The 22,204-nt window shown below is 38.1% G+C and overlaps 1 protein-coding gene across 1 annotated transcript in view; it reads left to right on the plus strand.

The window, feature by feature from the left end:
- Positions 1 to 2,662: 2,662 nt before the first annotated feature.
- LOC103779754 (receptor-type tyrosine-protein phosphatase R-like) overlaps positions 2,663 to 22,204 on the plus strand; it is a gene marked incomplete at both ends in the record, with an annotated part of 97,303 nt that continues 77,761 nt past the window's right edge. The window contains one exon of the mRNA XM_008947399.1: positions 2,663 to 2,967. Within this exon, the coding sequence (XP_008945647.1) occupies positions 2,663 to 2,967 (305 nt within the window). The remainder of the gene's footprint in view (positions 2,968 to 22,204) is intronic.

Raw genomic sequence — 22,204 nt, forward strand, 5'->3', positions numbered from 1 at the left:
GGGAGCCACACAGGAACATTTGCTTTTTCTGTATAGGTACAGAACTTGATACAGGAATCTCAGTTTTCTCTCTCTTAAGGGCTGGAGATCAGCAATACTTAAGGATGACGTGTAGCAGAAGCGTTGGTGTTTCTAATGACTCTTGCAAGTGTCTCACTGATGCATACTACTTGTGTTCAGAGCTGAAGTCTGGGAGGTTCCTTTATTTTTTCAAAAATAAGATAACCATTCAGGTTTTTCTGTGTTACTCTGGATTTGGTCAGGATTAACTCTGAAGTCATACTTGGGATTTACCTTAAAATTATTCAGTGGAGAATTTAGACCAGTACTTACTTAAATATTTTTTTTCTCCTTTCAGTAAAATTAAATTAAATAAAAGGAGAATTTGGAATAATAAAGCGAGTAGGAGATGCAACATAAAGAATTCAAGGAGAATCACAGTGGATTCGATTCCCTCAGAAACAAAAAAGTAGGAATGAAGGAAACAGAGAGGAACCTCTGAAATGTGTTTGTATATTATTTGTGATATTCCTCTATATTATCTATGATCATTTCTGGAATACTGGTTGTCTGTGAAGAAAACATGAAAATAAATCCAACAGAGAGGTGACTGTGAGAAGTACCTGACTATGAGACGTAGGTGAGTATGGGAAGTGCTGATGTTTCCTTATTTTACCATTCACACAACTCTCTAAATTGCTGGGTAAGACCAACCCTCAGGATTTTATCAGTGAAGCCAACCCCCACAAAGCTTAATGAGATCCTAGCAAGCTTAACAGTCTTTAAAATTCAGTTATGTTTAAGACTTTTTTTTTCTCCCTCCTACTCTCAGTCATCTTCCCAATCCAAACCTGACAACAACTGTGCATGTGACCTGAGTGGTCATCTAGGAAATAATTAGCATTTGTTTTTACCATTTAAAAGAGTAACCTTAGGTTTAGCATCATACTTTATAATAGGAGGATCTGTAAGTGTGCTGCAAACTGCAGGATTCTGTGTTCTGTCTCCTTCCTATTGATTTTCTGCTCATGTACGTTATGAATTGCTTCATCGCCTACTGACATGGACCCATTTTTGGCAGAGAATGCATTTCCCAATGATGCATAGCAATACCATAGCAAAAATAAGGTATTGTCCTTGATTTTCCTAACTGAAATTTCATGAGGAAATTAGGTCAACAGAATGTAATTACCTACACTGAAATCTCCTAAGGGCAATGGGTAGAGCTGTGCAAATGACTGATTATTTTGATTTGCTTACAGAAGCAAAAAAATTGGAGGCAAAAATCAGTCTGAATAGAGCAAAATGATTTCTTGTTCAACCTGAATTGAAACATGTGGGTTCTGAGCTGTTCTTCACAGCTCATTATGAGAATTAAAATAATGCTGATTTTTTAAAATTTTTTGGTTTTGGTTTTTTTTAGCTAAAAATCTGCACACAAATTCAACATTGCCATTAACTCCAGCAGCTTCTGAAGAAGAAAATCCAGGCTGATCAGAGTGATCTCTCTGGGTTTGCTTCTCTTAGAACACAACGTCCCTTTTGTACCACAGTGGGTTTCTTAGAGCACTCTTCTGGAGGTGACTAATGCAGCTTCAGGTACTTTTTATCTATGAAGGAGCTGATCCTTGCCTATTTTTCTGCTCAGAGGGACAGTCTGTCTTCCAGACTGGGCACTGAACTGGCTGTTGTAGCTGTTCTCATTTTCCAAAAAGGCACTGAAGATTCACTATGTTTCATCCATTTAGGAAAAAACAAAAACAAAAACAAAAACAAAAACAAACCACCAAATTTATCAAGTTAAACTTTAGTTCTGGTTCCTTTTTTATAAAAGCTCCATTAGGAAGTATTTTGACTGTCAAAACTCTGTTATTTTTTACTAATGCACAGTTTATAAAAACTGTGTAATCAAAAAGATTTCTTTGTGCCCAATGCCAGGGTATGCAAGACATGGCTAAATCCACACATCTGTATCTACTCAGCAGAGATCCAGGTGCTCCACTGGTTGGTCAGGCAAAGTTTGAGTTAAGTTTGGGTCATAGAAGGGTTGGTGCAAGGGATTATAAGGCCTCCTGATTTAAGCAGCTGAACAAGGAATGCAGAATTATGATTATGGAGTCAGGCATCTGAAATTTACCTTTCTTCTTTCTTACATGTTTAAGTCCGATTTTTGGATCTGGTTCTTTGCCTTTTCTCCTCAAGTCCCCATATACAAAAGACAATTACAGCAACTTTGGTACTGCTAGGTCATTAAATACATCAGAAAGTGAACTGCATATGTTTTCCTATTGCAATTGACATAAATACAAAAGTTGGATTTGGCTCAGCATATGCTCTGCTCTTGCACATCATTTTTGAAATGTAACCATGGCTGGAAGTATATATAACATTTAAACAAACAAACAAAAAGTTTTGTATTTTTTTTTACAAAAGGCTTGTAAAAATGACTTTAAGAATGTGATACGCTTCATGTACTTAGGAGGCTCTCTAATGTTGTTAAGTTATTGCTATATAAATTGCATTGTGAGGTTTTATGGGAATTCTTGTATTCTACAAATATTCTTTCTAAATCTTGCAGAACACAAAGATCATGTCAGTTTTCCAGTGGCATCTACAGAATATCCAAGAGAGACATTCTAAACTTATTCTTCTCTTCCTACAGGCTGCTTTTCTGGAGACAGTGACCACTTTTTGGCAATTCATCAGCGAAAGAGTGGAAAACCTGTGTTTATTTATCACCACGTGCAGAGTGTGGAGAAAAGTCTGGATACAGACAGTTATAAGAATTCCAAACAAAATTTCCATTCTGCTTCCCACACCAGGATAAGCAAGTTGCACCCTGCAATAATTGTTAAATCAACCTTCCCCAGATCTGCCTACAATCCATCCCTCAACCTTTTAGTTATGACTGGTCAAGATTTGGAGGTGGAAAATCTTCCAATTCCTGCAACAAATGTGATTGTTGTGGTAAGTGCCTTTTTCTGGGTTCTGGAGTTCGTTGGTGTTTGTTTGTTTTAATTAAATATGGCTGTAGATATATGTAGACAGATTGTGATGTAAGGTGTCCAAAGTCCATATTCCACTGCCTGGCTGATCATTTAAATCCAGGTAATGATCACATCTTGAATCTCTTCACTTTAGTGGAATTTGCATTCCCAGAACCTCAGCATGGTAAAGAAGCAGTCTGACGAACCAGTGCAGAATATAGCCTCTCTGTAGGTAAAGAACTTACATTTGCTTCAAATGCCGTTAATCCTCTTGTCTTGATTGATGTTTGCACTGCTTTTGCTGGATGGGTTTAAAACTTATTCTACAGAGGCAGGGAGATTTTAAAAGGCTGACACAAAGGTTTTGTTCAATTCTGTTTCTCCAGTAAATCCACCATTATGCTTACCTAGCTGTTTGAAAACAAGCCTGTTTTCTTGCAAAGAATAAGAGCTGTGTGCATAGGTAGCCCTGCTTGATTATGGGGAAGAGCATTGAGCTCATCCTTCTCCTTCCTGGAGGGACGAGCAACCATTCATAATGGCTCATACGCTCATTAGAGTGAACTAATAAAGATTAAATTGAAACAATGCGACTAATTACAATCAGCAGCTATTTGCCTAATTCTGTAAATTACTCTGTACAAAGCATGACTTTTACAAACAAGGAAAGAAGATAGAGCACACAACAATAGGGCATGTTAGCAAACAAAGTGTTTCAGAATTGCATACGAGTTCCTTCTACTGTTGGTACCTCTAGAGATCTGCCCTCATGAAGGCACCAAATGCAGTGAAGGCTAGTGACACAGAAAAGAATAATCAGGGAACAAAAAAGGGTAGTATTTTTTCTTAGCTTAAAGTTTTAACAGTTAAAAAATACTATTGGGGAACTAGGCTGAAAAAGCTGTGCTCTGGACTTGCTGCATCTCACATGAACAAGACCTTGTAAATTGATATTAGATGGCTAGCATAGTCAGTGGACTAGATTCAGTCGTATGTAAGTGTCCATAACAGAGCAAAATAACGTATTGACAGCCTTGCTTGACTGGGCACATGCCAACTGTACACAGAGTCCCAATACTAAATGGTACTGATCAGGAGGAGATGCCAAGCAAGCTGGACACATCTGTGCCCCATGATAGCCTAAGCTGCAGGACTAACTTCACAATAAAGGTACCTGCTTTTTTTTTTTTTTTTTTTTTTTTTTTTTTTTTTTTTTTTTTTTTTTTTAAAAATTTTTTTTTCCTTTTTGTGGGGGGGATTTTTTTTTTTTTTTTTTTTTTTTTTTTTTTTTTTTCGATATGAAGCATTATTTCCCTTCCTGTGAAGGTGAAATCTTTCTGTTAGTGCAAGGAACTCAGAATATGCATGGCTTCTCAATTTTTCATTAAAAGACACTGTTACCTATGGCCTGTTATTTTAGTAGAGATTTGCATGCTTTTGGAGACCTGCAGTCCTCAACTTGCAATGGAAGAATCCTGCAAAATATTCTGGGGCTACCCTGATTTTTATCTGACTGGCTTTGTGCCTGCACTACAGGCTAAATGAGACAGATTTTCAACTGACAGTCACATGAAAAAAAATCTATTAAATCTGCATTAAGTTCTCATTAAGTGACCTCAGTCTGAAGCCTTGCTACTGCATACTAGGGTGGAGCTGCTGCTCTGAAGCCTTCTGTTCTGACTGAGAACCATATGTGCTTTAAGAGGGCAGCATGAGCTAATCGTGACATGAAAGCTGTTTGTTGCTTGGGATCTTCAGCTGTCTATGGATGTGTTGTAGGACAGTGGTTTTGGTTTGCTTTTAATGTCATCCTTTCTTAGAAAGCCTTTGGGGAAGCGTATGTTAAAGTGCTGAGAGCAAGGCAGCTCGTTGCACTAATCCCACCATAAGAAATTTTGAAGGTGTCTTCCTCCAAAGAGCAGCTGTCCCACAGCAGGGTGGTTGCCATAATCCAAGTGCAGCCCTGCTCCTTCCAGGTCTCTGCACTTAAACGTTTTGTTTCTCCCTCTTGAATGTCACCTAAAGTAGAGTGTAATGTTAATGCCATTGCCAAGGCAGTCTGGTTTGTTTTGAATGCGCATGCATTGCTCCCTCTTTGTTTCAAACTAGCACTTACTGCTTGTTGCTTCTTTTTTGGGTTTTCTTATACAGGGCAAGCGGCAACATTTGTTGTTTTGTCCTGGCTGACCCTTCTTGTTCCAGCCTTTGGCAATATTGTTGGCTGCTCAACTTGAAAGGGCAATTGCTGGTGTTAATGCTTCCTGTAATCCAGTTACATGACTAGTGCACATTGTGATTTAGCATGAAAGCCAGCAACTGGGGTTATTTTTTTAAAAATAAATCAGTGCTGTTGCAGCTCTGCAGAGGGGAGAAAACTGAATTCAATCTAATTTCAGTGACTCGAGGTCCATTTTCTTCATGATCAAGGTGGAAATGTAGGGCAAAGAGATGCCTGATGTATAACTATTACAAGGTTATGTTTTATGCTGAGGACTGGACCATCTGACAAACAAAATGTTGCCAATGCTCAGCAGAACGATATGAAGCCAAGAATTCTGCACGTATTGTGTCAAAAAGTGGTGTTTTGTGACTATGAATTAAAAACTCATGCTCAGAAGTAATTTTACTGAACCGGGGGAAATTGTAGTGTTTGTTTGCATAAAGGAGGAAGAGGAGGCATTTATTTTCTGGGAGTGACTTTTATATAACTGAAGACTTTTGATCATATTACGCAGTATTAAGTTCCTGTTGTTTTTTTTTTTTTCTATGTTTGTGTTCAGTGCACATTGTTTATTGGGGGAAGTGAGGACAATCCAGAGCTCCTAGAACCATTTTGACTTCTATAAATGCCTTAGTGCTTATCTGTATGTTCTGGTTAGCTGTCTCTCTAAATTACATGAGACCAACTAATCTGAAAATGTCTTGGTTAAGATACAGAATTACATATTTTTTGGTAATACTTGAGAGTTTCCTATTTGTATGAGTTTTTTTTGGATCTCAGAAGGTATACACTCATCAAACATATTAGAGAGCTAGTAGTGAAATGAACAAGTGCTCCAAATGTTTGTGTTTATTCCAAGTCGTTACAATACTAAATATGAGCACCACCAAGGCCTAGGCAGTACATGTAAAGTAGAAATAGTCTTTGGGTAACCTCTTATGATTAAAAATGTTGTTGTCTAACACACTTGTTAAAAAAAACCAAACATACATACCTATGTATATATAGTTAGGGCTGAACTTGAGAGAAAAGCAGAAGGACTTGTAGTAAAAGTTACAGCTCAGACTAAGTTACCACTTCATGGAGGTGCTAAAGCATTATCCCTTGTAACCTGATCCAGTTTGGTCTGTCCAAAGTCTCCCTCAGGCACACCAATGTATTGTACTAAGATTGGACCAAGGTTCACACATGCTTTTTTCTCTTATATCCTGTGAAGTATTTCAGAAATGTAAAAGTAATAAACTTGCTCATTATATCAATATTTTTCCCTTTCACACCTCCTATACTCCTTAGAATCATAGAATTGTTTCAGTTGGAAAAAAACTTTAAGAACATCTAGTCCAACCATTAACCTAAGAGTTCCAAGCCCCCCACTAAATCATGCCCCTAAGCACCTCATCTACATGTCTTTTAAATACCTCCAGGGATGGCGACTCCACCACTTCCCTGGGCAGACTGTTCCAATGCTTGAAAACCCTTTCAGTGAAGAAGCTTTTCCTAATATCCAATATAAATGTCTCCTGGTTCAACTTGAGGCCATTTCCTCTTGTCCTGTGTCTTGTGACTCAGGAGAAGAGACTGACATCCACCTCTCTATAACCTCCTTTCTGGTAGCTGTAGGGGGTGATAAGGTCTCCCCTGAGCCTTCTTTTCTCCAGACTAAACTACCCCAGTTTCCTCAGGTACTCCTCAAAACACTTGTGCTCCAGGCCCCTCACCAGCTTCATTACCCTTCTTTGGACCTGCTCCAGAACCTTGGTGTCCTTCTTGTAGTGAGGGGCCCAAAACTGAACCCAGTACTTGAGGTGTGGTCGCACCAGTGCCAAGTACAGGAGCATGATCACTTCCCTGGTCCTGTTGGCCACACTATTTCTGAAACAAGTCAGGATGCTATTGGCCTTTGTGGCTACCTGGTCATGCTGCTGGCTCATGTTCAAGCAGCTGTCAATCAACATCCTCAAGTCTTTTTCTGCTGGGCATCTTTCCTATATATAAGCACCTTCTTATATAAATGTGAAAATCTGTCTCTTATTCTGTGGTTTAGAAAGGTCACGGCACTCTACAGTAGCCTAAAATTGAGTGCATCTCTTCAATTTTGTTTGGTTTACATGAGTGTTACTGAACTGAGTTGATTTAATTAGAGTTTCTCTTAGCTAATGTCAATAGGACATAAGATTCACAAACAGCCACACAGAGCTTCTCTTTGCCTTTTCCATGGCATTTTGTGTAAGGCTGGATGCCTCAGAGCTATAGCTCTGCCAGTAGCATTACATCTGTTTTGTCACCAGTGCTTGAACCATCTACCTTCAAGCACACTGAGGAGCACAAGGAAGAGCCTCATGTGCTAGCGCTTTGAGAGGGGATTCAGTGGGAGAGTAAAGCACACAAATGTATGTATCCATAAATAGATACCACATCTGAACTAGATATTCAGGCTTCCGTATAGGAAATCTATATTGTTGGTAGTCTATTAAGCTACTTTTCTAAACAATTTCTGGATTATTAGGGAGTTAATAAAGGTCGAGGACTATATTCAGTAGTGAGGCTGGGTGTGATCATCCTGTTTTGGAGATTAGCACTGACATGGGCCTTTTCTACATCAGTTTTCTCACTGCCAGAGAACAGTACCAGACATATTTAATCTACTAGTAGAATGTAGCCTTGAAGTCTGCTTCAGGGTGAGCTGAGTATCTTCAGAATCACAAATATGAGAAGATGTCTATTGATGATAGTGGGTGCTTAAGCACCAACTGCACCCTGACTACTTGCATATTTATATATAGTCATACACGCACACAGACGTGTATTTAGTGCCATCTTAATCTGGAGCCCATCCCAGATTAAATAACACATTTTATATTGAAACAATGTGGAAATCCTTTCTAAATCTAGGCACAGTTCAGGTAGGTGGGCTGCTTCTGGGTGGCTTTGGGTAGCTGAAAACCATGAGGCCATGAAACAATAACAAAACTGCTTTTACACTTGAGTCAAATTCATCCTACAAGTACTGCTGTATCCTCTTGTCTGACTTTTCTCATACTGCATACTCAGAAGTTTATTCTTTCATGAGTTCCCTAATTCCTGACGCATCAGGTTTAATTACTAGTGTCAAGGCCCAGAACTCATCTACCTTATTTGTCCCTCTATTTCTTTCATTATTCCCATCACTTTTTTTTTTTTTTCCTGCTGGAAATATCTGTTTTTCTATTTCTTTGAAATCATGGCTTCCCCATAAATTCCTCTAGTAACACACAGGATGTTGTACTCTCTCCTCCTTCATGTACCCACTCAACACTTACTTTTCATGCAAGACTTGCTTCTTCCTTTTGAAAATCAGCCAAAGAAAGGGAACCAGACTACAAAATATCCTTTCTTCTGAAAATTTAAATTGCCTCTACTGACTAGCTTTGGTGGAGTGCCATACAAAGAACTGTATGAGGAGACCTTGATAAAAAGGTAGAGGCATCCACTTCTCACAGTCCTTTTCAGTCCGAAAAATGTTTTCCATATAGGTACATTTTTGTGGAGACATTTAATATAGTTTCCTTTTCTCTTCATAGAAATGGAACAGTGTCTGTGGAATTTGATTTTTTTTTTTAATAAAAATGCGTGTTTCTTCTAACTGGTATTTTGGCAATATAAGATACCCTCTTTTTAGAGGCTAAGTCACAGAGTTACTGAACGAGAGGAGAAAGATACTGAGAACCTTCTGAGCACAAGCTCTATGTAATCTTTCTGCATACCAGAAAGCAAATGGCCTTCTGAGAATCCCAAGAAGAAAAGATGCTCTGATAATTTTTTTTTCATTAGTAACCTGTTCCAGCTTTCCCCAACTATCCACTACACTGGCTTTTTTTCCATAATCTCTTACTACTCTTCTTCCTGATGCTGAATACCTTGCCTTGACGTGATAAAGTGTCTTCCTTTTTTCAGTTCTCTTTGTCAGGAACTGTCTTTCAAATACTGTGACAGCCTCTGCTGGCACAGCATCCATCCAGTTAACTGACACAGTAAGGCCAAGGTGAATAATCTGTAAAGTTATATTTAAATGTTTCTGTCTCAGATACCTGAGTGTGATGCATTAGACCAGAAATTTAGGACTGGTTTTAGGATACCATAGACCAAAAGTCATCTTTCGTTTGGGAGGGAGAGAAGGAGAAAGGTATGCATAAAGCTAAGGATGTTCTTACAACAGAACAGACATGGGCTTTGAAGCAGGTGGTTTGTTGCTGCTCATGTACCATCTGCCTTATATCATGTGTTGCGTGATACATTATACTACAGTTTAGAAGTTAGTCAAAATGGTAATTTTATCTTGGTATTACATTCTGTACAGTAGCATCCTAACTTTCACTGGTATAGGTGTAGATGTATGTAATGTAGTTCTGTTTATAGCTAGAGGTAGTTATGATATTGTAACAATAGATGTGACTAAGGAGCTGCTTTTTGAATGCTGCATGAACCTCCAGTCTCAGCCTTGACTATCAGATTCCAGCTCCAAGGGCCATCTACTTTCTGGTGTGGAGGAAGATCACACACAGCTTGATGCTGTGATTCAGATGGCTCTCAGTATCTTACTCCTCCCATTCAGTAAAAGTACGCTAGGCTCGCTCCATCTGTAGGTCTTGTGAAGACGTGGTCAAAATACTTTTGAAAGTATATTAAGCTACAAAATGAAGTGATAATAAGGCCAAAAATATGCTGTGACTGAGGAGAACAACTGTCCATAAAGTGGCAGGTCAACCAGTGCTGGGGCAAACAGCCAAGCTATGAAAAGTAGCGAGAAGTCAGATGTCACTTTCTGTCACTTAACATCTGTTATTGCCAGCCTAAGAGAGGGATTGACAGGCAGAGGAGGCATAAATAGAAAATGATGTTTCTGCAGTGACTTCTCTCAGGAGCCTTCTGAAAACTAGGATCCCAAGATCCAGTAAGGTATCAGCTGTGTCCCTCCCCACCAAGTCATGTGTTTGATGCCTGGAAAAACAGAGGACAAGTGCCATGCTGATAGACAGTGAACTTTTAAGATGCTATAATTGCAGTCTGAATTGCTAACAAGCTCTAAGTGTTAGTCACATGTTACTACAGTGAGCCGTATCAATCAGTACCCTTAGTATGATTGTCATAGTCACAGTTGTGTCCCTTTACACTTTACATCATGACCCTGAACATCAGGTCTTCACAGTATTTGTTTCTAGATCAAGTCTACCTACTAATAAGAGATTGATGCCTACCATTACCTTAGTCCTTTCTTAAATAATTACACTAGACATAATGTATCTGCAGCAAGCCTTGCAAATAGACCTACTTGCCTGCAGCTCTGTCATTCTGGATTTTGTTTGCACAAAGAAATTTAGAGAGTCTGCATTAGTTGGCCTCATTTGCTTTCTGCTTCCTTCTGTGCACTTCTGCAGGGGTAACTGCATGCTGAACCATTATCACGGGATTGTGTTTGCTGTCAGTCTTTGTGGAAAACAGGAAAGATTGTATTAGGTTATAACTTGCACTAAAACCTCCTTAAGGCACTTCTTTTTTTTGTCACCTGACTTGCAAAATGTTAAAAGAATGTTAGTGGGATATTCAGCAACTTCATGCTTTAATTGATTAGCTTACTGCTGGGAATTTTGGGGTTATTTTCTGTAACATTCAGTGGGATGCTAAACTTGCACAAAAGCTAGTCATTCCTTTCACAAATTGCCCACATTCTCTTTGGTCACGTTTTACTTTTCCTGCAGTTTTTGGTGAAGGGAAGATGTTTCTTGAAGTAATTTGCTTTTCTTCACAAGTGGCACAGTTTAAATGAAAACTGGATTTCAGGAGCACTCGTGTTATATGCTTTTAAGCTAAAGCCTGAATTTTCGTTGAGTTAGCGTTGTGCAGGCATGTGTAACATTCATCTGTAAGAAGGTAAATGTCAGCTGTTCCATACTTATTTCAGCTGTATATTCCTTCAACTGGCCAGTCCTAACTATAAAGTAGATACTTGTGTGTAGCAAAACGTAATCTGCCTATGTTTTTCCATTCTTCACATGGTTGGGTTTTGTCCTCCTGGAAAATCTTTATTAACTGATACTTTTTTTTTTTTTTTTTTTGGGCAAAATAGAGACTTTCAATGAAATTGGATTTAATTCAGCCACAGTTACAGCCAAATCAAAGATCTTCACTTTTTCTTAAGCATTTTCAAGATATCTCAGAGATGCAGGGAACAAGTGTGGGAGACCTGGCTCAAAGCCTTACTCCAAAGGAGGTGGAGGAGAAAACTGAACCTGAATCTTTCTGGTTTCACATGATCTTGCCACTGAGCTAAGGAGTACAGAGTTCCACTTATTTCTTACTCACAGATGGAATTATCTGATTGACCAAAACCACATCATTTCAGCCAACCAAAAATTCAGAAAAGTGTGTTGGACTGATCCACTATAAATTTCTTGTGTGTGTTCTTTTTTGATCTCCAACATAAGGAAAACCTCCACAAACAAACAAGCCCCCCAGCTGCCTGCTTTTTACTTACCTAGCTCCATTTATACCTTTGATTGATGAAATAGGCTTCTGTACCATTTCTGTGCCATGCTGTACTGAGTTCCAGACCTGTAGATACAGACAACAGTGGATTTTCCATGCCTGTGCTTTCTTTGGCTTCCTTATCACAATGCCCAAACTGCCTTTTGGGTGTTCTAGTGTTCAGCTTTGGAGGTAGGCTTGCAATCCTTGCTGGTTGGAACTGCACAGACTCCATTACCCTGAGCAGTACAGTCAGACTTGTATTTCAGCAAGAGTTCAGGAGTTTGCTGTACCACTATCAATGTTCTCTTTTTCTTTTACAAGCGAGCTGAAACTTATTACTGCCTAAATTTGACTGAGGAAAGAAAAAAGTTTCCTGGCGTGCAGAGTTCCAGGTACCATCATTGGAATGAGTCATGCTTGACATCCAGAATCATAAATGAAGAAAATGGCCCTGCTGCGGTCTTGAGACCCACCAGTGAACACATCAGTGACTGCTTCCTGCAATAACTCTATGCATTGCATTGCTAATGTTTAGGAATAAAGACTGAAGAAGCACTTTTTCTTATCTCTTTTTTTATAAATTCTTTTAGTGTCCTCAGAGAGCTGTCTTTGTGAAAGCCCAAGTCCCCTACAGTAACATTTAAAAGGTAGATAAAGGGCACTCGGATAAAAAGACAGCAAGACAGCATGTGTTTCGTTATCGGTCAGTGTTTTGTTGGATCTGGCAGTTCAGCCTCTGGAATAATTCTTTTGGTTCTTCACTTCTGACATCATTGTTAGGAAAAGTGACAGCTTCTATAAAGTTCCTCAGTAGATGGTTCATCATATGTTCTTGTATGTAACCCATTAAATATTAAGCCTTATAAAAACTGCTTTTCAAAAAGAAAGAGTATTTTTTTATACCATTGCTACATTAATATGTGGTATTTTTAAAACACAGTGATATTATGAATCAGACAAATATTAGGGAGCAGAAGATGATCTTTTGAACACACTTTTACAAGTACTTCATGGATCAAGTATTACTGCACTTCAGGATCTCTTGCCAAAAATAAATATTGAATTCTGAAATCAAATGCACAGGCTGGGAGGATATTGCAGTTTGAAAATGATCGCGTAGCTGTCAGCTGAATGATGTTTTTTCAGCCACTTCACCATCAAAATGGTTCGTGGAAAGGGGAATAACCCAGGAGGTAAGCAGAGAGGTAGAAAGTCTTTGTCTGTCTTTGTTGTTGCTGCTAAAAGCATTTAAGTAATGTTTTGCTGTCCTTCCTTTGAAGGTCAGTTATGACTGACAATTTGTAATGGAGCTAATTCTTATTTGGCTCTGCACCACAATAAATCAGGGAAAAACACTTTCAATGGATACAGTGCTTTGAATTGAGTATATGGTAGAAGCATTATGAGAAGTGTTGGGGTAAATATCAAGACTGCCAATAGCATTGAATAGTGTAGGGAAGTGGTTGACTGTTTATGTTATATCTATGTTTATTTAAACATTGAACATTTAAACATTTATTGAAACAGATTTACATTTCAGGCTTTGTTAGCTGTTGGAGAATAATAGTGGAATGTCTGCTTTGTACAGATTTGGCTGAGGATACACATTCTCCTTGGAAATGGTCATTGTGGAATAAACTGTAGCATAGAAATCAATGACAATATAAATCAAGATGTTTACATTCACAATATGCTAAAGTAAATTTTGCCTGATTTCCACAATGTCATTGATTCAGTTTAATTTCGTTTTTGTGTTCATTTTCCTGATGGTGGTTTTGCTGGTACTAATTGTACAAGTAATCTTGTTTTCTTTTTGAAAACAGAGTGAAAAAAAAGAAGGATCACTTCTGTTACAGTCTTGTGGTGTTGTGGCAACAATTACAGCTTTCTGTACTGTTTAGCCAAATTGTAGCTGTGCTTTCTTCGTGCAGCAGATAATTTTATTGTCTAATTAAGAACACAGCTCTGGAGGCTAACCTTTACAAAGAGATGTGATATTTCAATTACGTGTAATAAAAATTATTTCATAACAGCTTAATTTCAGGTACTGTACCGTGTAGTTCTATAGTAGTATGGTCTTCTGAGCTAACAAGTCATTAAAACACATCTTTTGGGTTAGTGGAAGGATGACCTTAAATACTGCACTCGTAGAACTTTCATGTTCTTTAGGCAAAGTAAAGCTAAAACAGTATAGAAAATATATTCCTTGTCTTAAGGTGATGATGAAAAGTGAGCACCAAGCAGACGTTGTCCCCAGAACCTTTCTCATAGGCTTTCTCTGGAATGGTGCTACAAGATGATCTGGCTTTGCCTAATTAGTCACAGTAAATGCATATACAGTCAATAGAAATTAACTTGAAAATTAAAAATACTCCTTTTCTTCCACTCTTCTCTGTTTCAACTATAGCTACATTAGTTAAAGACCTGTCTCCTTTGTTTGTTGCCTACTATGACATAAACTTAGTTTTAAGGGTTTCTAGACTGACCCTGGTAGGAATACTCTGTTAAAGGATGGCTGGGGTGGCAGGAGGGAAGGTGATTATTAACTGTAGGAACACCTCTCTGGCATGCTGTGTACATACTTCGGTGGTTGGAACAAGAGACTATTGGCTGGAGTTGGGAGAATAGGGAAGCATAAACAGCAAATTTAAAGGACCACCCAGATAATGAAATAGCATGCAAGCTACTGAATGTTGATCAAGAAAATTATAAAAAAACACCACCAACAACTGACCCCTCTGGAAATAGGTAATAGACAATAATTAAATAGAGAGACGATTTGAAATCCACACTAAATAAAAAATTTGATTGTAGCTTTAATTTTTAAATATGCTTCCTAACAATCTGCCTGAAAATGGATATAACCTTTAATGAAATAACTGCAATGTGAGGCTTTCAGTAATGAATGAATTAGAAAACCATATGGATGCATTAAGTAGAATAATAAATGTACCATACACAAAAGTAGGACGTCCATAAATCATTTATGATGTCCCTTCTCATCAGTTCTTGGCTCTTTGAGTCTTAATTGAAAGCTGGGGTAGCTGGTTATTAGAAAAACTAGATTTGTTAGTCAGATAGCAGACAACTTTCATTAAAGCATTAATTAATTTTAGAAGGCAGAGGACCTGATACGTTAAAAATACTTGCAGACCAGTGCTACTTTAGTCATACTTTTTTTTCTACTTTAATTACTGTCTTCCTCTAGTCAATGAAAGTTGGTTGTGTTCTACTTTAACTTGCCTAGCAAGCATGATGGGATACTATTGTGTTTCTAGAATTAAGTGTTGTCTTGCCCAGACAATTGTAAATGCTTCAAATGGCTGCATGGTACAGTAACAAAAGTAAGATGGCTATTCTTACAGTAACTACGAGTGAGCTTGTTTCCTCTTTCAAAGGCAGAGATCTAGAGGACCTGTGTTAGGCAGTTCATTTTTATGCACAGTCCTTCGTGCCTATAGACATAAGGTAGTAGAGAACACGGCACAAAATATTTTTTTTCCTTTTTTCTTTTAACCTTTCTTGTATTTAAACATGCAAATTTAAACTCTCCTTTTATCACCTTTAATAGTTTCATTCCTGGAATCCAATCTCATTTAGAAGATGGCCAAAATAAACATTTTGCATCACTTGTAAAATGAGAGCACAACACACATGTTGAAATTAATGTGAAACTTAAGCTGCAAGCTTACCCTGCCAAAGATATGTCTATGCCAAAATGATCAGAGTTGTTTTAATAAAACACTTTAGGAAAATTTTTAACAAATAACTGGTCTTACAATATTGGTTCTAAAAATATAAAAGATTCAGTCTGACAATAATATCATTCAATATGAGTAGCACATCTTTGTGGTGGTGATAAATATGCTAAGAAAATTTAGGCAGGCAGCTTATTTTCAAGGATAATATTTATTTCTTTACGGGTGTTACGAGAAGGACGTTTTTATAATTAATTCTTCATTATTCAGAGTGAGGGAATAAGGGCTGTTGTAGATAATGAAAAAAAACCCTGATAATGTAATGTAATGATATAAGATACTAAGATAATGATGTAGATGAACTTAGCACAGCATTAGCTCGCATCTATCAGGGCTTGCTAGCCAAGGCCTGGCATCAATGCAGAGAGTTGGCCATCTCTAAGCAAAAGTCCCTGTGGGCCCCAGTGCCGGGAATGTGTTGCACAACATGGGGAGCATCAATATCAGTGCAGAGTTACAGTGTCCTGACTGAGCTGCCTCTGCTTAAGGGCAGCTTTGGAGTCTCCACGTATCATGTGCTAGTAACATGAAATCCAAGGGCAACTGAGCACTGCCTGTATTTCTATGCCAGGCGATTCTAGGCCACACTCACATGTTCCAAACTATCCTACCCACATCAAACCCATTCTCTCATTCTCATGTAAGTGCTCTTTCTTCTCCTGAAATGGCACCAGTTTGGCTGGACAGCCAGGTGTGTTCAGTGGTTTGCAATGCTTTCTCTTAGCCCACATCAAATACACTTTTGCTTTTTACCATTATCTTTCAGTGGACTGTGAAACTGGCTTGTTTTACAGCTGCAGGCTTTCCTAGAGGCTAGCTAAAATTTCCTTGTGTGACCTGTTTGACTCATGGGCTGACAATTGACCAGTCCTCACCTGTTATGAGAACAGCCCTATAAATTCTTTTAATTAAAGGGAAGAAACTTTTAAACGAAGAATCCAGTGCTTTTTGCATGCAGTCATCTCTTTTGATCAATCACTGAAGAAATTAACTATTTCAGAAATACATATCTGCTGCTTGAAAGAATGGTTCAGTCGCCGTGGCCTTGTTAATGGCTTGTGTCTTGCCAGTCTCAGTGATCCCAGCCTTTGCCAGACACAGTTGTGTAAGTTTGGCAAAGGCTACTAGTTTTTCTTAATATTGTTATAATCCTCTCCATCCTTTGCTCTACTGCTATTGATCTTTGCTCGCTTGGCCGTGTTACTACTATCATAGTTTCTTCAGTTGTAATAGAAAGGCACTAACTATAATCTTTGGCTCCAGTAGATAGTAATTTATTTTCTTGGCTTGTCTACTTTAACATGCAAGCTACAACTTTGCTTTCTTAAATCTTTTTCTGCCTGGAGGCTGACTGACTTGACTTCTGTCTTTGGCTTTCTGTTGTCTCTAATGACTTCTTTCAAAATTACTTTGAGGCTGATGCAATACAAAAATACCTTCATTTTGATATCCCATCAGCTGCCAACTAGCTCTCTAGCAGCTTATTAGTTATGGAGTGGATTACCTGTTCCCTGTAGCAATTGAGCTGTGCAGGAGGCTGATCAAGAACCACTGAAATGAAGTCTTCTGATTCAAAAACTCAGGGCAGAGCTAGCCTGAAATAAAGTTATGTTTTAAGGAATTTTGAGGTAAATCTTTGAAGCAAAAAAATTTAAATGGAACAAAATGGAACTGTTTAGACCTTTTAATTGGGAGGCAGGGAGGAAATGAAAGTCATGCGTCACAAAATGGCCAAGATCCCAGAGTTCAAGACATAGAGCCACAATGGGCGCTCAGCTTCCAGTGCCTCTTTTGCCACATCCTAGTAGGAGCCAAGAGTCACAAGGAGGAAATAATTAAATCATCCAAGTCAGATTATTTGGTGTCTTTGTTTATATTTTGGGATTGAACTGAGACAGGTTTATACAGGGGATGTTTTCAGTGCACTTGAGATTGGTCTTGCCTTTGATATATGGGAGTTCCAGAAGGCCAAGTCTCTTTTAGACAGTGAAATGCTTTGCTTTTCTTTCCAGATCAATTTTTATTTAATTATTTGGGTTGAGTGGAATCTGTGGTGTTGGCAGAAGAAGATTTTTCTGGAAGTCTAGTCATTCAATTAATCATGTGGCATAGGGAGGACAAAGCAATAATTCTTTATTTTGAAGCATATAGAGATCAGGGACTTGAGCCGAGGTCTCCTGTAGCCAGTATAAAGTTCTAACCACAGATTTGTTGCTTATTCTAAAGTAAATTGATCATCTTTAGGTCTTCAGCAGGTTGGCCCTTAGTGGGTTTATTGGCAATATATTATTTCTCAGCAGTGTAAGAGTCATAATTTTAAGAAGAAACTCTGGGGATGGGAGCTGGAGAAAGAAGCGATTCTTAGCAGTTCTTTTGCTAACAGCCTGTACAAAATCAGGAAGCAGTGTATCAGCTTGAGTCTCAACACAGATTATCCTGGTAAGGTTATACTGAGTTCCTCATACAACCTAGATAGCACGGAGTTCCTGCATGCTTGCTAGAGAAAAAATGTTGAAGGAAGCACAATAAAGTAAAAATGCAGGCATATATTTCTGTGCAGGGAGATAAGACCGCATCCAGTCCATGCGCTTTATCTGGTAAAGTGGGAAGGCAGAAGTTGGTTTTCAGAGGCAGTACCAGACAGGTTATATAAACAGAAAGGAATGAATAAGACTTTAATAGGGTGCATCTAGCACACTCCATTTTTCTCTGTTTGGAAAGATGACTTATTATCTGTGGAAGCCTTTTAAAAATTCTCCATATATAAGCAGGTATCATTTAGTTAATATCATGACAACTAGACAATCTTTTCAGCCAAACTTGAACTGCATTACTTCTGCATTGTTCATTCTTTCCTGAATTAGATTTTCTACTAGGACTTACAGTCTAATACTACTGATGTGAATTGATGTGAAACTTATAAGAGTCCTAACTACATGATACATTTTATGTTGCCAAGTATAAAACTTGTATTTCTCTCTGTTTAATAAGGCACGTAACATATTCAAAAGCATTGATTCAGAAGAACATTGCCACAGTTTTCATACACGCTTTTTTTTCATCCTTTTCTGTTTTGATTGACCTTTTGGTGCTTACTGTGCAGTATTCTTTACCTTTTTTTTTTCCAGAGTTCTTGCCCCACAATACCTGTTCTGTAGTGCCTGCTTAAGACATTTGTCTCATCATTCATTCAAAGGGTCCCCAGTGATTCTGTCCTTTCCTCCCTCTCTAACTCTGCTGTGTGCAAGTTTTATAAATCCTTTAATCCTTTCCTCATCCAATCTTTTTCTTGTCCTTTTCTTAAATGTGTTTGGATTTCAGACTGTTATAGGACAAATATCTAAACTTACCCAAAATCTTTCATAATAAATTTGAACTTGGAAAAATACTTTCAGTAGTATATCCACCTTCCTTGATCATGCCCCTGCATAGCTGCTGGAAGTGAAGCTCTGCTTTCCTTCTTCCACTGCCGTACTGGTCTTCTGCACACCTCTGCTTATGCACTCATCCCTTCTCATACCTTCTCATTCTTCTCATGTGCTACTGTTCTACTCTGATTTTTACATCTCTTCAGTGCTACTCCATACCCCAGCTACCACCAGGGTCTTGGATCTCTTTTGGTTTTTAGTCAACTTCAACTTTGTCTTTCTTTTTATCTTCTTCTCCTTCCTTTAGTCTTGTAGCCTCAAACCATTTTACTGTTCTCTTTTTCCTCTCAATTTTTACGTATTTCGTAGCTCACATTTGTCTTTAGTTCCCTGGATAGTCTTCTCCTCCACTATGCATGCTCATTTTTTTGCCCAGGGCCCTTCTGTTAGCAGATCTCTGGCAAATGTTGTGGATATACAGACATTTTCTTGAACTGTAATGTGCATCTTCTCACCATATATTGTGACAGTACAGCAGGTGTTCTCAACACCAGTTTCACTTAGAAATTTTGATCTGGGGTTCGGTTTTTCAGATATTTGTTTTATTAATGGCAAATAACTGTTGCAATTCACTGTGAGTATTTCTAGACCTATTTGCTTATTTACTTGTGTTAAGCTAGGAGAACTGGTACAGGGTTGTCTTGCTTTTGCAGTGCTTCATGTACTTAGGGATTTCAGGTGCTGTGGGGATTTTTGTGAAGCATGTTCACCCAACTACTTACAGACCTGCAATTAAGTGATGATATAAGTGATTTCTGAAAATCTCATTTAAACTCAAGACCAAAATATACTTTGAAGTGCAATCTTGAATTTTGCTATTTTTGATAAAGTATTATTTAAAAAATATTTTCACTTTGAAAAGTTTCACATTTGCCACGAGTGGTGACTAAAAGAAACTAAATTAATGTCGCCTCAAAGACTATGAAAAGTTTTATCAGATGAAGTAAATATGTGAGTTAATTTATTGTGAGGTGTACATTTCAAAGGTCACTTAGCACTGTAAAAATATGCAGTATTTCTTAAGTGTAGGCCGATGAATAGATTAAATTTATACTCTGTGTAGTTTTGGAGGAAAATGTCTAGTGAGAACATGTAGAAAAATATCAAATAACAATATTATCCACCAGATGTCCCTGTACTCTTAGGTGGTAATGAGAAATATTCATTCAACCGTCTAATTGCTTTTATTAAAAACAATTTACACACAGTGTATGTATTTCCCAATCTCTATTAACCACTGTGTAATAAGATCATGCATAAATGGCAATTAAATTAACAATATTTGAGAATTATAGTTATGGAAATAAATTACAGAAATTCACTGTTATGTTTTTATGTGCCATTTCAGTTTTGTACCCTTTTCCTTCTCTTGGTAGAGTCTATCTTTGTCATGCATTGTGTAGGAATAGTGATAAATGTTGAGCTTGTATCTGTAATTTATATAAATTTATATATGTAAATATAATTAGTTATATAAATATTACAAATCTATATGTTCTCGTCTACCTATATACTAAAGACTTCTTGTCCTCCTTTTCCCTGGGATGACTAAGCTGCCAAAATAGCGTCTGAATTCCTTCTGGCAGCAAGGTCCTGGCATGAGTGAGAGGTCTTACTCCAGGGCAGGTCTACAGTCATAGCTAACCTTGGAGAGAGAGACAGCAAACAGTGGTGGCAGGCCACTTGGTCACAGGACCCCCATGTCCAAGCCTTCCTTTTGTTTTCTGTGCCTGTGCCACCGTGACATAGCCCAGTTTAGCAACGTGCAGTCCTGGCAAGCTCTGTGGATCTTCCCTACCTATGTCCTACTGCTTATCTTGACAGCTACTATCTTGACACATAACCAAGGCCCACCTAATCACAGGGGTTGCCTGGCTTCCTTCCCCATCTCTGCAGAGGGGCTGGCAATGCCAACAGCTAGCATGCCTAGGTAAAGGTTCCCATGGTCAGGGAGCAGCACTTTGGCTTGGAGTGGCCTCCTTTGAGATACAAAAGAGGTACATCTCTTGGGAAAGGCCACATGCCTACTGCTGCTCTGGGTCATTTTTTCTTCTCCTTTTTGCTACAAGGACCTGGTGGATGACGGCAGGAATCAAAGATGGCCTCTTGGGTAGGACTGTGTGGGAAGGTCGCAAGACGTTTGTGTTAGCAGGGCTGGGGACAGACATTGAGCAGACCCAAGCACTCTCTGCAGTGTTCGCTTACCTAAGCTGATCTAAGATGTCTTGGGAGCTGTTGTGTAGACTTTGCTTTGGCCCTGAGGTATTTTTGCAAGAATCCAAACAAATAAATGTAAAGAAACTGCAGGTTTACAGATCCGAATCTTGTGACCTGCTAAACAATCCATGTGTGCAAATGCCATCTGGAACAGGAGCCATCTATTTATTCTCAGGAGTTGTCATGTTTTATGGAATTATGCTGGTGATCAATGCATTTTTTCTCAAGAATACATCCTGTGTTAGTCCTGATAAATTAACTTGAAAGAATGGACAGAATTGTAATTTCCCACGTTTGACAATGTAGTATTTGATTAAATTGTTTGCTTTCAGTAATGGTTTTATAACAAATCTACTGTTTTTTTATCACACCTACAAAGTTTTGCAAGACGCATAGCCTCGAAGATTTCTGTTGTATGTGTATGAATCTGTGGGCATTTCTGTGGTCTTGCCTTTTTTTAACATTTAATGGTACCTAAAAATAATTTATTAAACCTGGGTAAATGTTTGTTACCCATTAATAGTGCCTTCTGATAATGATGATAGAGCAAATATTACAGTTTCTGTTGGTTTTCAGTGTGCTTGTGATTCTGTCTTTTAGTGTATGCGTTTGACTTTCCTGATCAGCAAGCAGTTATGTATGTAAATTATCATGCTAGAGACACAGATTGATTCATGAGTAGAAATTCTGTCTTAATAACTGCCTTCTGGTGTCTAAGCACTGTAAGCTTGATTAAGTAAAGGGAAATCAGTGGCAGCCAAAGGAGGCAGGAAGGCAGAACAAATTTCTTAACTAATTTGGAGAAAATAAGCCACTTCTGAAAGCAGACATCCTTATCTTGGTGGATGTGCTAAGTGTTTGCCTTTCCTAAATTAAGATATCAACTTCATTACATAAAAATAAATCTTGTATTTATGTATATTTGTGTGTATGTATTTCAAAATGACATATTGTATGGAACTTTGTTTTCTTTTGACTTTTTGATTGCAAATTTTTCTGTCTCCACAAGACATTATTGTCTCTCAAGAACACCTAACAAACAAAGTAATAACAAAAATGTTTACTGACATAGCTCAGTAAACAAGGCAT

This window comes from Merops nubicus, unplaced genomic scaffold, assembly GCF_000691845.1.
Source record: "Merops nubicus isolate BGI_N331 unplaced genomic scaffold, ASM69184v1 scaffold14249, whole genome shotgun sequence".
Lineage (NCBI taxonomy): Eukaryota > Metazoa > Chordata > Aves > Coraciiformes > Meropidae > Merops > Merops nubicus.